The sequence below is a fragment of the Oculina patagonica genome, chromosome 2, assembly GCF_052425735.1.
Source record: "Oculina patagonica isolate OP01 chromosome 2, crgOcupat, whole genome shotgun sequence".
NCBI lineage: Eukaryota > Metazoa > Cnidaria > Anthozoa > Scleractinia > Oculinidae > Oculina > Oculina patagonica.
In genome coordinates this window covers 23,313,707-23,330,434 of record NC_135759.1, presented here as the reverse complement: position 1 = coordinate 23,330,434, position 16,728 = coordinate 23,313,707, and the positions used below count along the sequence as shown (strand labels likewise).

General features: G+C 40.7%; 2 protein-coding genes across 4 annotated transcripts; one reads left to right on the top strand and one right to left on the bottom strand.

The window, feature by feature from the left end:
* Nucleotides 1–362: 362 nt before the first annotated feature.
* On the bottom strand, nt 363–4,134 carry LOC144643637 (cathepsin Z-like). The gene is made up of 4 exons (XM_078502953.1): nt 3,917–4,134; nt 2,567–2,805; nt 1,739–1,939; nt 363–1,048 (listed from the first exon to the last, which is right to left on the bottom strand). The coding sequence occupies exons 1-4, from the start codon at nt 4,039–4,041 to the stop codon at nt 714–716; spliced, it is 900 nt and encodes a 299-aa protein (XP_078359079.1). The 5' UTR covers nt 4,042–4,134; the 3' UTR covers nt 363–713.
* Nucleotides 4,135–4,175: 41 nt separating this feature from the next.
* On the top strand, nt 4,176–15,757 carry LOC144643632 (BLOC-3 complex member HPS1-like). Of its 3 annotated transcripts, none has more exons than XM_078502945.1 (11): nt 4,176–4,261; nt 4,392–4,466; nt 5,867–6,246; nt 6,855–7,237; nt 7,934–8,393; nt 9,053–9,244; nt 9,777–9,947; nt 12,635–12,945; nt 13,328–13,509; nt 14,328–14,481; nt 14,673–15,757. In XM_078502945.1, the coding sequence occupies exons 3-11, from the start codon at nt 5,989–5,991 to the stop codon at nt 14,851–14,853; spliced, it is 2,292 nt and encodes a 763-aa protein (XP_078359071.1). In that variant the 5' UTR covers nt 4,176–4,261; nt 4,392–4,466; nt 5,867–5,988; the 3' UTR covers nt 14,854–15,757. The 3 variants fall into 3 exon arrangements, with proteins under 3 accessions (XP_078359071.1, XP_078359070.1, XP_078359072.1); XM_078502944.1 differs by having other exon boundaries at nt 4,177–4,277; XM_078502946.1 differs by having other exon boundaries at nt 4,177–4,277; nt 4,392–4,507.
* The last annotated feature ends 971 nt before the right edge of the window (nt 15,758–16,728 follow it).

Sequence of the window (16,728 nt, the reverse complement as noted above, 5' to 3'; positions counted from 1 at the left end):
CAGATGACAGATCCCATGTGTCATGCCATAATTATGATGTCATGCTTAAAAGGCTTTGGACTGTGGACATACACTGTTCAACGCTCGAATAAGAGCGAAATAAATCAATTTGGCAATGAAAAGAACAATCACCAAAACAGCTATCAGCATGCATTGGGAATTACTGTCAGCAATCAAGGGAGGCATACAAACAGTTTTGGGCACTTTTAACTGCTTTTACAACAATAAAATAAATGACAAATATATTTACCGTAATGACATATTTATTTTTTGTAAATATTAGCTTAGAAAAGTGATTTCACTAACACCATGAAATAACGTAGCACAAATTACTACAGTAGATACTATCAATAGACAGTAAGTCTATTGTTTTCTTTGCTTTAGTTTTCACTTCTTAGCATGCACAAGTTGTTGGATAATGTTTAAAGTTGTTCCATTTTGGTGGAACTCATATAAAAATTAACAAAGGTTTTTTTTTCTTTCTCAAATGTCAATGTCCCAATTTAGCATAGTATTGCTTTAACCAACAAATACTGTAAGAGCTAACTGCAAGCAAACTGAAGTAAAGATAAAAAGTTAAATTCATTGGTTAAATGAAATTACTAATATTACAATTTACGACTACATTATATTACATTTTGTGTCATTAAAAACAGAAATAAAATATCACAAACAGTACGCTAAAAAAATGTCAGATTTCCTCACACTCTCTTTTATTCAACAATAGGAACAGCAAATGCACAATCTTGTTCGACTGCCAGATTGTAACTGCCTCCTTTTCCACCTTTGTATGCAGATGTTACAATCCTTAACCAACCCTGCTCTCCCCAGGGTGTACCCCAGGAGTTGCGCACAATCCAGTACTCAGTGCCATTTTCCACGCCCCAGCCAGCGACTGAGATAATGTGGTTTATCATGGGAGAGGGGTTGTATTCAGTGTAGATTCCTCCCTGATAATTTTCCAGTGAGGGGGTAGCCATGATGCCACAAGCGATAGGACCCCTGGCATAAATTTCGGCCATCATCTTCTCACGTCCACTGACTCTGCCTAAAAATGCATGGAAATAATGTTTAGTATGACAGACTACAGCATGGAGGCCCATTAGGGGGTCTGAGTATCTCGTATTTTCCAATTATCCCTTTCACTATGTAGCCTGCAATTTGGGAGTCTTTGTGGTTAACATTAGTGAGGTGGGCCCGTTTCTCAAAAGCCCCGGAAACTTTTCGGGCCTGTAAAATGAGTTTTAGTTATCTGCATCTTAAAAGCAGAGAAGTGTATGGGCCTGAAACATTGTATGAAGGGAACCTATGTTCATATTGAAAATATGGGAATAAAACAGCTCTGCAATTATGCAAGCTCTGAGATATTGCTATGGGGTTTCCGGGTGCAAAAACTTTTCAGGATCTTCGAGAAAGGGAACCCTGGATTCCAAATCAAGCAGTCTACTGGTTCGAGCCCTGGTCAGGGTCATTGTATTGTGTTCTTAGGCAAGAAACCTGACTCTCATAGTACCTCTCTCCACCCAGGGCCCAGTTGTTCAAAGAGTGGATAACGCTATCCACTGGCTAAACCACTACCCAGTGGATAAATGTCACACAAAACCTACTTCTCTATTCATGAGATAGTGATTTCCCATGGATAGCGTTTTCCACCCTTTGTACAACTGGGACCAGGAGTATAATTTAATGGACACCAGCAAGGTCATGTAATACAATAATCACTTAACTATTTACTAACCAAATTCACTGACTTTCCACGAGGTGTAGTTCTCAACAACATGGCATTCACCGAATGTGGTGCATGTACCGCACTGGTTGAATGGTTTGCAGGCCTGGTCTTTGGCTTGATAATTATTGCATGTTTCACTGGGTATGCCATGTTTGTGTGCATATTCATACACTGCCATCATACCACCGCCGTGGCAAGTTCCTGCATTGGCTGTTGAAAGGAAAGAAATAAAGCACTCCTGTTACTAGCTCCTACAACCAAGATACTTTTAGACACAGGATAAAATTCAGTGGCGATTGCAACCATTTCAGTGGTGGATCCACGTTGCTTGAAAAGGGTGGGGGTGTAATGATACACATGCAGGCTAAATCTTGTTCAAATTGGGGAAGGGGTCTCACTGGCCCAGAGTTAAGATAAGCCTCCCTCTCGTTCCAATAAAGAGCAGGGAGGGGGCTAAAAAGTGGGCCCTTGTGCATCAGTTAATGGGACTGATCACAATCTATATGGGGGAGGGGGCTAGGGGGCTGGGTACCCTTCCTTTGGGGGGCTCTTCTAGATCTGTCACTGAAATTTACAGTGGAAACTGAGAATCTGTGAAATTTGTGGGGAAAGTTAACTTAATGGTAAACTTTTGAACAGTCAAACCAAATAGACCCTAGTGTCAGTAATTTTAATAACAATATTGTATTGGGACAGATTGTTTCTTTCCAGAACTTAGTAGACTGTCCATACTGCCAGTAGTGGGTGAGGTCTCCACACTATGGTTGTGCCCCTATAAATACAAAAAAAATGCTTGTCCCTATATAAAAAAATACAAGTACAAATTAATTTGCTTACCACAATCTAAGACATTCTGCACTGACAACATATTGCTGGGCCATTTTCCCTTTCTTTGAATGTTGATTCTATCTGACATGGCACTGGTTGTTCCATGAGCCCAGCACGAGCCACAATATTGAGGAATGTGTTGATTGCGTGTCACGCTGGCAAAGTTGCCTTTCTCAGCAACATCTCTCCAGTCCCACTGCTTGGGAATCTCCTCAACATTCAGATACTGATGTGGTCGTGGAGTTTTACTATAAATGTTTGATAAAAAAAGGTTTATATAAAAATTAATATTAATGTTTTGCCTTTCTATTGTGGTCTCAGGGTATTGATATTTGTATAATATTTGTCATCCTGTTTAATTTTCAAGTCCAAAACTGGTTGAATTCTGATGAGCATCTAATTTCATGAACGGCCTTAAGACATGACGATCTAACGTCATCTGCTTGGCATGTGACTTGGCAATGTTACAGTTTCCATCCTCAGTCTTGATCAAAGCAAAAACCACTGACAACAATGATGATTAAATTACCAATTTGAAGCATAGTTAGTAGAGGGGACTATGTTTGAAGACACCAGACATACATCAAGTATGAAACTTTTATCAACCTCCCACCCATAAAAATGACATGTGGAGAGATCAGTAGTATCACTTATCTAATCTAGAAACTTGGTTACAAGTTCAAATGTTTGATAATGCCATCCCTGACAGCAAAGTTAGTTTACAAACATTTACACTGAAATGTGTTTGTCTGGTGGATAGCACTTCCTGCACATTAAACAAGGGCTCAGGGGCGGTGGATTATGTAATCAGAGGAACTGTGTTACTTGGAAAAATACTGTACACACAGCGCAGAACCTCTGGTCCTCACTCAAGAGTTAAACAGCAAACTGTTTAGGAAACCTAACAAAGTAAACTGCCATTGAACGGCATCCTACTGGGAGTACACCCTCTAGAAACTCCTGGAAACTTCATCTTCCAAAAATTATTAGTGTTAAGCACAAGGCAAACATCTACAGAAGGTTTTACTTTTTTCTAGGCTTAACTTAATTATTTTTCTTGGGTTGTTCGGGTACTTATAAACGCTTAACATTACAACAGCAATTTTTTTTTTATAAAATGTTCAGCAAATCTTTCGTTTTCCAATGCAACCCTTTTAAGTATATTGATTACGTAAGCTCGAAAAAACACAAGGCCCAAAAATAATTTTCGAGTAATCAAAAGATGACAAGCTAATCCAAACACTTAGGTTAATAGAATTTACAAAGTTAAACAGTTTGATTTTGGAAAAAAGAACTACACTTTCTCTGTACTTTCAAAAACACTTTCAAAATGAAAGCACGCAAATTTTTAATACTCACATGACTTCCTTGATGTTCTTATCAAACTGTTTCTGATAGCAAGCATCTTTGTTGCGATTGCTCGTTGGAAACTTGAAGGCCAAAGTCAATCCTAAGAAGCTTAAATACAGCAGAAAAGACTTCATCTTTCCGTTGTCCGCAGTCGAAGGAAAATGGAGATATTGTGTGAAAGGCCGGCTTCAAATTTTTGCTTTGTAATGTTTTGTTGTTCTCATGCAAGTCACAAGACTGGAGCACGTGACTTGCTTGACAACTTGTCACCAGTGCTCGCGGTCAATATGGCGGCTTTGTGGACGGAAAAGGAAGTCGCGCCAAGGAGGATCTTTTAGGCAGAATGCGATTATGGTACTATTGTAGCTAGGTAGAACACTGTAGTCTTTTTAAGTTACAGTTTTGTAAAAGTTTGAAGGATTTAAGGATGCTTATTAGCTTCAGTACATCCAGTTTGATTATGTTGTAAATATTTATTCTGCAGGTGAGCTGAGTGAGGTTCATGTGACTCATGTGATCGCGGTGACCCGCAGTGAGTTCCTTCCTGAAACAGACTGGAGTAAGTCACGTCCCAGGAGAAATATTTTTAATGCTAACCAGGTAGTTTTCCTTGGAGAATAGACTCGTGAGGACTGGGGTTACGAAACTTTAAAAGAAAAGAAACCTCCTGGAAATCCCCAACCTCTAACAGAGAACCTTGTTTTCAATAAAGGTTGTTTTATAGCAATCTTTCATAGGACATTACTGCATCCTAGTAGGGGGATAGCCTGTGTACAGATGTCTCCTATCTCCTTCCCATTTCCCAACACAGGAAAGAAAACAGGAGACCGGCATCTGCATACAGGCTAATAGGGGAAGGGACTGGCCATGAGGTGCTCAAAAAAGAAAAGAGAGTGGATGGTGAAAATGAAGTCACAAGTTGAGACTTCTAATTTGATGGGAATTTTCACTGACCTTCCAGGAGAGGGAATGATTTAGAAAGAGCCAAAGATTTCTTTATTTTTCCTGTGTCAGGCATCAGTCACGGTGTCTAGTGCAATAGATTTCCTGAAATTGCTCTGCACAAGTTGCTGGATATATAGATGAGTGTAAACACAAGTTCTAACATTGTTTTGTAAGACCATTTTCTGTGGGTGATACAGGAAAAGAAGAAATGAAAAGATTCACTAGCAGTGAGATCACCAGACTTAATGTTAGCTACTTGTGTATTCTGGAAGAGAAACCTTTTGACCTGGGCTAGATGCAACATTTCTAGGAGATACCCCCTAGGGAGTTTTGTCTCTGGTTCTTATTATTGTCTGCTGGGCTAACTGAAAGTCTTATGACACACATGTAACAAATTGCTCAATCTGGAAGCTACCTACTAAGATTACTCTGAACGATCTCCCTGATACAAACCCACAGGTACCTGTTCTTTTTGTCTAATATAGAAAACAGATGTGTCACAGCCATTATACAACAAAGTGGTTCATGAGAGTCACAATGTTTTGGTAAATAGCCCAAAGCCCAAACTTTTAAATATTATCATGAACGAATTCCCAAAGCAGCAAAGATGAAAAGGATTTCCACGTGAGAACTGCATGAAAGTGGCGAAAGGTTGCAAATAATTTGCGTAAACGAGGCTTGGTGGCGAATTTGAGCTTATGACGTTATCATGCATAAAGCCTATTGTGCTTTCTGCAGAAAAGCAACTGTCACCCCATGGATGAAAGCCAAAACTATATAAAAAAGTAAGAAGCTGAACTGAAATTTCTAGGGAAGTTGGTGGTGGGGGGGAGGGGATTGAAGCAAAAATACCTTCCATGAGGAAGTAGTAACAAATAGCCTCCTAGGGATGAAGATTTGTAGTAATCATGCCCACTTCATATCTCATTTTGCAAGGCCCTTGAAATACATGATTATCATGCTTCCTTGTTTTGTTCTAGTATAACTAACATGTTGGCTCACTTTAAATTTCAGCTAGAAATATGATGAAGGAACATTATTTTTTACTATTAACCTTCCATGATGCAATTGCTAAAAACTGATTCATTGAAAACTGCAACCATAGCTGCCTCTTTTGGGAAGCTGACATAAGAACAATGAAGTGTACTCTGATCATAAGCTCGCTACCAGACATTATTTTCATCCATGCTGATAAGGCATTTATCAAACACATCAACAAGGTTTCCCGCAAGGCTGGCTTTATTGGCGAAGACCACAATGAAGATGAGATGGATATGACTGCCTTATCACAAATCTTTTCTCCAATGATCACGTCACTTACATACATGAATGATTTGGGCAACCCTTATTCATCAATTCTGTGTGAAGACGGCACTTTGTTTGTTTTTAGTCAGGTAAGTTTCTGGATTGATGCATAATCTTGTTGTATTATGCGGCGAAGACAGCTGAGAGTTCCAACAGCTAAAATCAATCAATCAGAGTTCTTTGTTGCTGGCCCAATATTTTCTAAGTATTGGAGGATGTATGGTGTAAATAAAATACTCATTAAAAATAATAAAAAAATATGGGAGGCATGGTGGCCAGATGGGATGCAAGGCTAGCTGTATGCAGACTTTACCTATTGGACGATGTAATATTAAATGTCATGTATGAATCTCTCATTACCTAAGCTTGTTTGGGACTATACTGGGAGCATATTAGCCCTCAGTCTTTTCTATGGACTTGCTGCCTTCTCTGTTGAGCTGGGCTGTGCCCCCGTGGTCCTTTTTGTGCCCTGCTTTTGAGGACAGGGGTGTGCATTGGCCGACAGAAACCAGCAGGTTTTTTTTTAGGGAACTGTTGTTTACTTTTTCCATAGAAATAGTTGAAATAAGATGTTGATAGTTCTCAAAATTATATACTAGCCATATTTACTTCTAAGGAAGAAGCAAACCCATGAGGTGCATTGTTTCTAAAGGACTCTAATCTTCATATTGTGTAATTTTTTTTTTTACCCCTCTAGTTTGATGACTTGGTTTTCACAGCAGTAAATGGTGATGGTGAAGAGTCAGAAGAATTTCTGAAAAGAAAACTATCAGTTGTATACAGACTGGCCACTCTACATTTTGGGGCATCCCTTGAGCTATTGAAACCAGAAATATTGTCAGCACAAAAAAAGGCTTGGAAAACACTAGGTGGTTTGATTGACACATGGGGATTTCTAGCCTCGCAGCAACAGAGCTTCTTAGTTGAGGCTGTTGAACGCATTCATGTTAATCTGAGTCTTAATGAAATGAGTATCAGTTTGTTGGACACAGCACTTGGCATGGCCAGGAATAGAGGAGAACAGAATGTAGTGCATGCACTGTTACTGGTTAACACAAAGCTTCTTGCTTTATATTCCAGGTATGATATAGTATATTGTAAGTACTATAACATGTAGGAGGCACATTAGCCTATGATAAGTGTGCTCACCACTTTAAAAATGCAAAGAAATCTGGGGAGAAACTTATTTTGCAGTTGCAGTTGTAGTGCAAAAGATGACAATACAGACTGTCCTCATTGACGGTCCCATAAGTGATTGTGAGATGAGACATTCCTTGAGTCAGTGGCAAATTGAACTTAGGATCAAGAGCTCTGGTTTCTTGCCCCAGTTTGGGTTCAGTGTGTTACGTTCTTGGTTGAGACAATTTAATCACGTGGTGCACCTCTTTCCACTCAGGAGTATTAAAGTGTAGCGTACTGGCAAACTGTTCAGGCAACCTGATAAGATTTTTGGGGTTAAACTCCATTATGTACTTCTTTTCTCTTCACACTTTCACTTACATAATACATTTAAAACCAAAGTAAGTTGTATAAGATCCAACACCAATGAGCCTTTTGGTTCCCCTGATTCTAAGGATTTACACAGACTTTAAAGCTTTGCCTTTACCTCTGCTACTGCTCTTCATTTCAGTTTGCTCTTTTAAAAATAGTTTATGTAATCTCTTTCTATTAGAATTAGGCATGAAACCCCTGTGACAGGTGATAATTTTAATGTAAAATTGATCATGATTAAAATGTATATCAAAGTTTGAGCATATTTTTTTCTTCTATATTCAGTCGGAATGCGTCAGAACTGAAAGCTGCAGACATTCTCCTGATCACAGTGCTGCTACACAACATCTTCCCACACTCAAAACAAGCCATACCTCTAACACTCAACAGGACCCCACCTCCTCTGGCACACAAGGTGTTGTGCAAAGGAGGACCTTCAGTGTCGCACCGCATTCTTGGTGGCCCTTCAACTCCATTGGGTTCTTCTGCACAAGGACACAGCTCAAGAACTCCTAAGCATTCAAATCCTGTTGACATTAAAAGATCTAAACAGAATGCCGAGGCTGATGAAGCTGGTTACCCTGGCTCGTCAATTGAAGATGAGTTGTTTTATTCTCCTCTACCGTCGCCTACATCAAGTGATGGCAGGGAGACTGCAGCTCAGGAGCTGCCAAAGACTCCTGCAACACCAAGGGAGAATTTCTTCACACCAAGGGCAGACACTCCAGATTACGTCAAGAAAATGGTAAGTACTGACCTTGACTGCAACTTTAAAGTTCGCTGTTTTAGTTTGCTAGTAGTAAATTGTTGGCAGGGTGGTCTAATGGTTTTTGTGCTGGACTTCCAATTAAGCATTCTGGATTCAAGCCCTGGCCACAGTTATTATGTTGTGTTCTTGGGCAAGATGCTCTTTACTCTCAAAGTGTGTCTTCATCTAGCTTTAAAAATGGGTATTGGCGAAATAACTAAATACCGGGGAGTAACCCTGCAATGGACTAGCATCCCATCCAGGAGAGAAAGTAGAAATACCGTATTTTCTCGATTAAACGCCGGGCCCCGAATAAACGCCGGGTATCCAAGCTGTATTTGAAAATAAACCCCTTAAACAATCATTCGTAGAAACATAGGGCTTGAAAAAACTCCTGGAATCAAATAAAGGCCGGCTCTATCGGGCCAAGTTTGAAATAAACGCCGGGGGCGTTTAATCGCAAAAATACGGTACTCTTAGTCGCTTAATGCTACAGAAGCTCCAGCGGTATGAGCCACTTGAATTAAATTGCAATGGGTGGGTAATGAGAATAAAATGCTTATTGCTGGGCAATGACTTCTTTATGTCACTTATCATTGTCAACTTTATGCACAGCAAAAACAGTTTTGACAAAAATTCATTTGATATTTATTTAGCTTGAGTATGAAGAAGTAGATGAAACTGATGAAGAAGAACTTGAAGCAGCCAGCAGTTCACAAAGTACCGACAGGAGACATGAGTATTATCGTCAACCAGTCTTTTTAAGTTCAGACAAATGTCCATATTTACCTCATGTTCTTCACTTTGTCCGTCTTGCCACAGGGACAGTTTTGGTCCTTGTAAGCGAGGTAAGAAACTCACGAAGAAAATCTGCTGCTGCAGACTTTGCCTGAGATCATTATTGTGGTGCCAACATTGAACACTCTCTTTTTCTCTAAACTCTGCATAGAGCAAATGTGAAATACTTTTTGCTACAAGCCTATGCTATTATTGCCTTTGCCACTCGCATCTTGTAGATTGAGCTATTTTTTTGTTTGCATTTACTCCTCGGTAATGGATTTTTTGAAAAAAAGAGACTTTTTTGCAGTCTAGTGCAACATAGGTAGTTGATTGGTTCATGTATACTTTCATCTAATTTAAATAATATAATTTGTGACAGAAGGAATATACAGCTAGGATGGTTTGTGGAATGCAATCCCCACTTTCACCTGCCTAAAGACTTCTGGCCTGCTTGTATAGGTGTCAAACCCTGTGATCTAAGCCAACTTTTCTACTTTCTGCAAGCATCATTGCCAAATCTCCCACAGTAGCATGAACCTGTTGTATTGCTACTTTAAATAACAAGCACGTTTCTCTTTTCTTTTGTTCAATATTTTGCAGACAAAACAATGCAATGTTGCTCAGTTCATTTTCCAAGCACTACAGTCCTTGGCTAGTATCATGCCCTCTGTCAAGCAGGGTCAGCGGACAGTACAGCAGGCTCAGGCTATTATGGAAAGACTGGAAACCGCTGTCAAGAAAGTGCTTGATTCAATGAGGACCACTGTGGGGGTAGGTGTGTGGGGTAATACAGAGATACCCAGAAAATTAGGGGAGCAGGGATGGCGCAGTGGTGAGAGCGCTCGCCTCCCACCAATGTGGCCCGGATTTGATTCCTGGATTCACATCATATGTTTGTTAAGTTTGTTGTCGGTTCTTGTCCTTGCCCCAAGGGTTTTTTCCCAGCTTGTCTGGTTTTCCACCCTCCACAAAAACCAACACTTCCAAACTCCAATTTGATTGGGAATACATGGCCCCACAAGCTTAAATCTTTAATCCTGACCGTGTCTAAATAAAGGTGATTTATTTCTTTGTAAGAAATTCACGCAGTAGGTGTTGAACAGTCAGTAAAAGGATTCAACTTATTGTGTTAAAAGTACATACTCGTCTGCCTGCGTGTCATATCGTTTATTTCTGTGCTTGACACCAGTGACAAGTATTTATTTTAAGCTTCTATCAATTAAGCAAAACGTTAAGTATGTCCTGGAAGGGTGGAGGGGGGGGGGGCTCCTATATGAAAGGAACGGGGATGCCAGTGTCACAGTGGATTTTGACCCCCGCCGATTTTGATCCCCCGGACCAAATCTGCTAACGGATGTCGACCTCCCTTCGCCGATTTTGACCTCCCCCCTCCCTAAACGATTGTTATTTAAGCTTTGTTTCCCTCTTACTCAGTAAACTTTCCATTTGCAAACTTTTTTTCAACGTTCCCTCGAATGACAACACAAAACTTGTTATAATTCTGCCATATTTATTATAGTAAAAAAATGTAACTTCTTATAATAGCGATGCAATTTTGCGTTCTATGCAGGCCTCTAAATTATTACAGAAGTTTACTATAATTCATTGCAAAGCTTGTCGTAAACAAAAGACCTGACTAAAGACAGCGTCTAACTACAGATCCCGTTAGCAATGAATCGAAAACGTTAAAAACGTTACTCTCGTTTGGCTGTGAGTGTACAGGCTGATAATGCACTTTCAATGTTGAGCTGTTGTATGATGTTTTTAATTCAGTTCCGTCCTCGTTTCGTAGCCTATATAGACCTTTTGGGAGAATCTTACTGATGGTGTAATGTCGGAAGCTATTTAGAAGAAAACTATTGTCTAAAGTAAAAGTCGAGAAAACTGCCCTTTGTTTTATCGGCAAGCGAAAAACTATTTTAATGTCGGAAGCTATTTAGAAGAAATCTATTGTCTAAAGTAAAAACAAAAAGAAAACAATGTAATTAGGGTCCAGTAATCTTATTGTCCTGTATCTTTTCAGGTTTTTGTAAATTCACTCAACCGAACATTTATTCTAATAAACTAACTTGACACTGGGACTTGTTAGCCTAACATGTTTTATTATAATTTCAGACGTATACAACAAACTAACAAAAAAAGCAATTGTAAATTTGGTTCTGCACTTAAGCCTACAATCCTAGACAAAAATCCATGGGACACTTAAAGAAAGGTGCCTCCCTTGCGACGCATTGTTTTTTCCCGCCCCCCTTCCCCCCAAAACAATGTTGAGATTTGTCCCCGTATGATGGATGAAACACATTGATTGGGGGTGGGGGGGGGGGTCAATACAATGTCAATTTCTCGGGGGTGTCCGACTTGTCTGGATTGATCCTGACAAATCCATGGACACTTATTGCTCGGACCTCCCCTAGAACGCATTGTTTTTCCGCCCCCCCCCCCAAAACAATTGGATGTCCCCGGTTGTGGATGAAACCAACATTGATTGGGGGTGGGGAGGGGGGGTCAATACAATGTCAATTTTTCGTCGAGTGGTTAAGTGTCCCAGGACTTGTCTAGGATTGTAGGATCAACAAAAATGACACTTGATTTTTTTCGATTGGAAAACGTTGCTTTGGGCCGTGTTGAGAATAACATAGATTTTGCAATGCGCACTGCCTCGTCCCCAGGCGTCCTCGTCCTTGGTCGTGCACGATTCGCTTGGTGTTGTGGGACTGACGTGCACGGTTCGCTTGGCGTTCGGGCCCTAACCATCAATCCCCGCGCTCCCTGTTTTCCCGCCTTACCGCCTCAACGTCCGGCTAATCGGCGCCTGGGGACGAGGCAGCAATGCGCATGCATGCTGTGTTTGGTAAACACCGAGACTTACCTTGTCTATTTCGTCTTTTCAATGTTCATGAAATATTCGTATTAACATTTAATCGTCTTATCTTTTATTCGTTTACGACTCCAGGAGTACGATAGCAAAGTATGATCACTTTTGACGGGGGGTCAAAATTCGCGAAGGGGGATCAAAATCCGCTAGCAAATATGGACTCCCGGGGGTCCATATCTGCTAGCGGATTTCGACCGGGGAGTCAATATCCGCTAGCGGATTTTGACGGGGGGGTCAAAATCCGGGGGGTCAAAATCGGCTAGGATGTAAATAATGGATTGTAGTCTCACTTAGGGTGTTCAGAACAGAACGCCAATGTTTTTAGCCGTCAAGGCTAAAGTTTTGGCGGCCAGGACCAATTAGGCGTGAAAAATGGTATGTTTTAGTGGTCAGAAAAAGCTTAGCCACGCCCGTATTGGTCTTATTTAGGGGTTGAATTCAATTTACCGACGAAGAGCCCATCCCTTCTACATGGAGAAAGGGTGTTAAGGTTATCGTTTCTTTCTTTGTCACCAAAGAGATTTGCTCTTTGAGCTTCTTTGATTCGTAGTCATTTCGTTACACACTTGTATGGCCATTCCAGGTTGCTGTTGAGAATCAAGTTCGGACCTTGCGCCATCGTTGGGAGTTGGTGAAAAGAGGTGACTTATTAGGCTTTCTTGCTGCTCCAAACGGCGTCGAGATGCCCCTTCCGCTTGAATCATCCGTGACGGAAATGGCACGAAGCCTCAAGTCTCTGTTTAGTGTGTTGTTCTGCACGAGCCGAGGGGAGCCGTCCATCAGTCCACAACTCCTGGCAACCATCTCACAAATCAAAGAGATGCTTCAGACTCGACTGGCAGACTACGAAGATTACTTGCTAGTCAAAGGACAGAGAAATGTTACAATGACTGCGTATCCTTTCCATAGACTACAATGTTTTCTTTATCACGTTAAATTCTTGTATAATCTAACAGACTGTCACGATGCCATTTATAGTCAGAAAGTCACTGTTGGTACATAACAGATATCTAGCGATATATGTTGCTTGCCAAGGTTCGTCCAAAGTCTTGCAAAGCGCAGCATAAACACAGTATTTTTAGCTGTAATAATTTCATCAGTTGACAATTTGCTCATTCTTGCGGAATATCTTTTGATCTTAGCCAACTCCATGGCCTCGTCGACTAAGTATCAGGTGATATTCCACGCAATATCGCGGGATAAATTTTTAATTATTTGTGTGCTGAAGAATCTCTGATTAGTCCTGATTAGCTCTACTTTCCTTAATAAATCTTGGCTACCTTGAGGACTTCCCAGGCCTTGTTCATTTTATTTACGTGGACCGCAGCAGTGACCAAGTGACCGCGCCTTCCATTAACACATCACCCAGTAAGACCCGGGACTCGCAGGACCCGTGCTATGTGATTAAACAGAAAATATGGGACATGTGGACTTACATACATTCTTATTTACTGCTCGGTAAGTACCCCCCCCCCCTCCCCGGGCAAGTAAAATAATGTCATGATGTGCTAGGCCGACCACGTACTGCCTCGATTAGCCTTTGCTCAGTTTTAATGCTACCTTTGGAAAGTGTATGTTTTTTATGCTTCTTAAGATACTTGTTTTTATTGTGGTTGGTTTGACAAAGAAATGTCCAATGCTGTCGAAGGACAACTGTTGTGGTGATCCTGGTTCATTTCTGATACAGCAGCGGGCACGGCTATAAGGCGTACATGCCTTGCTGGGTAGCACAGGTCAAATTTTACTTGTTTTTCACTAACTAAACTCACTTTAAGGTGAACAGCTGCCGCCGCCGCAGGGGGAGTTCTCTGTATCTCAAGGCTTTTATTTCAGTTGTCTTGGTGAACCACAGTCTGAAAACAGTTGTAGTAATTTCGACTTGTCATTGAATATATTCTTCTAGAGCGATTTTTGATTGAGTGTCGTAAAATCAAAACGAAAGTAGTCACTCTGGGCAATCACAAAGTATGAAGACAATTCAGCGAACCAATTAAAACTCGAAGCAATACATGCAGCCGGCGTTAAGCGCGGGAAAACGCGTTCGAGCGAATTACGATTGGTTTTGGTTTTGCTTCTGATTGGCCGAGAAAGTGGTACAAGTTTTTTTTTAAACCAATCACTACGCTAGTAATGCAAAACATAGCAAACACGAATAACTTTCGGCATTCAAGTGAAAATTGCACTAACATACCAAGTGGTTTGTTCAAACAATAAACCATAGTGCTTGTAAGCTATCTTAGATCATTCAAATGTCTTATGGAGTATGTACTTTCCAGGTCACACGTTCGTAGCTGTCCGTGACGGAGATTTCCTGTTCACGTATTGTCTGTGGTTTGAAGACTCATCCGGGAACCCAGTTCAACTGCAAAGCCCGCTACCAGTCCTTCTCGGGTCGCCTCCCCCTGGAATATTGTCCAGTTCATTTTACAAGTAAGTCATGCCCAGAGCAGTGTTGTGTCGATATTGCGTTAGTAGTGTACCAGCATTGTACTAGTGTTGTGTCAACAAAGACAATGTGTGGAAAATAATTGTCTTTCAATACTCATTAAAGTTAATGCGTCAACCATGTTCAGTTGTTGAGTAGTTAAAGCAGTTTGTTTGATGTTCTGATCTCGTTTTAGGGACTTGACGAGGCGATGCTTCCCGACAGCCCCTGCGAATGTCATCCGTTGCTATGAACTGATGTGCGTTCATGTTGGCTTGGTCCCAGTCCAGTTCGCCGTCAAACATATTCGGCGGCTGGCGTCTGCGCTGTTTGAGACGTCACTGGGAGCCCATTATCCAATCAGTTTGATACAATGACGTCAGGCTTGTCCATTATCCAATCAGCTTGATACAGTGACGTCAAGCTTGTCGCGTGAGCCATCTATAACTTCAGACATGAATTGACAAGGCGAGTTCTTTGACTGAAAGGTTCAAGTGCTTTGAAAACTTGAAGTGAAGAGTCAAGAAAGAAGAAAAGGACAGAACAGGACTCCAGGAAGTGGAGATAAATTGAATTTTCCTACAGTACCAAGAGTACGGGACGTATTTACATTTTAAATATAAAAATAGTTTATAAAAAGAAATGTGCCACTAGAAGTGTAGAAAAATTGTTTTCTACAAAACAGGTTGGCCACTAGCAAAAAGTTTTATATTTTTATAAGAAATTTACATTGTTTATACAACGTGTATTTCGTAATTTGTAAAAAGGAAACACTCAATCTTAAATGAGGAAAGGAGCCCGTGAATTTCCATGGAATCACTCAGACTTACTTTAAGTAATTTTTATTTGATATAAAGTAAAGGTATTGAAAATTAAATCAAAGTGGCTATGAGCCACATGAACTCGGAAAACGAGTAAACCCATTGGCGCCTGTGCGAAACCGATCCCTAAAATGCCTGTGCGCCGCCTATAATTGGCCGTTCCGAGGTTGCGCAGGAAACTGGGGCGAGTTTCAAATTTTTAGTAATCGATAATCTGACACCACCACATGAAAGATCATGATGAGATTGGTCATTTGACGAAGTTTGATGCTTTCCGGGTGAATAGAAACGAAGTTATGGACCTTGAAACATGGTTAAAAATCCATACAAACGTCTCTAATTGTAAGCCAGCGTCCCCCAAAACCATATAAACTCTTAAAATTTTTATCCGTTTTGTGACAGCTGTAAAATCCTGCCAAAGACCCATTATTTGAAAGAAACTAAGATGAAAATCACTTTGTTTGCCATTTTAGAGTATCACAAAAATCACAATAAATTTAGAGTTATATGGTTTTGGGGGACGCTGTCTCAAAATAAGAGACGTTTGTATGGATTTTTAACATGTTTCAGGCCCATAACTTCGTCTCTGTTCATCCTAAAAGCGTCAAACTTGGTCAAATGACCACTCTCACCGGGTTCTTTCATGTGGTGGTGGCCTATTGCCCGAAAAAAGCGCATCGGTGACATATGCCTATTACCTCCCTCCCTGGATACTTTTTGGTTCTCCTATTGTTCTATAGATACATGTAATAAGGGCAAATAAACCAATCAGAATCTGTTTTCTGTGGATATTTTTAAAGAACTCTACGGGTCTACTCTAAGGGTCCTAAATTGAAAGATAAATATCGCAGTGACAGTCGATTTACATGTGGCTACTTTATTTTTAAAGTAGTTTTCACACATTTTGAATACCTTTCTCGTCTAATCCGGCCTTCCACTCTATCAAACCTAGAACGTCTGTTTTAAACCTCATGGCACCGGCTCCTCCACCCCAAATCCCCCCCCCCCCCTAACTCAATGCTCCAATTACTCCGATTCTTACTGATTTTTTAGTAGGACCAGACCGCAACACCTGAAACGACGAAGGTTAAAACGTTTAAAACTAAACTGCACGCAATGTATGCAGAAGCGATGACGTTTCACAAGGGGGACTTCCAGGTATCACCTGGGGGACTTCAATAACTTTCAAGAAATTTGTCAAAAAATATTTCCGCAACAGTCGACTGCTCATGGTAGGCTGTCTAAGCAGGGATAAATTCTTGTGTGATAAATCTCAGCAGGGAAAATTCTCGTGTTCAATTCGATTTCTTACGAGTGAGCGCAGCTCGAAGATAAATTTCATATCTCCGCGCAACGTGTATTATCCTCTATATAGTCGGGCGGCGCTTATTTTCAGAATTTTCACGGTACTGTAACCATGCCAACTGTATG

Coding starts and splice junctions, on each gene's coding strand:
- LOC144643637 (XM_078502953.1), bottom strand. CDS start 4,041: ATGAAGTCTTTTCTGCTGTATTTAAGCTTCTTAGGATTGACTTTGGCC. Junction 2,806..3,916: donor AAGAACATCAAGGAAGTCAT/GTGAGTATTAAA, acceptor AAACATTTATAG/TAAAACTCCACGACCACATC. Junction 1,940..2,566: donor GCAGAATGTCTTAGATTGTG/GTAAGCAAATTA, acceptor TCCTTTCAACAG/CCAATGCAGGAACTTGCCAC.
- LOC144643632 (XM_078502945.1), top strand. CDS start 5,989: ATGAAGTGTACTCTGATCATAAGCTCGCTACCAGACATTATTTTCATC. Junction 7,238..7,933: donor CTTCTTGCTTTATATTCCAG/GTATGATATAGT, acceptor TTCTATATTCAG/TCGGAATGCGTCAGAACTGA. Junction 9,948..12,634: donor CAATGAGGACCACTGTGGGG/GTAGGTGTGTGG, acceptor TGGCCATTCCAG/GTTGCTGTTGAGAATCAAGT.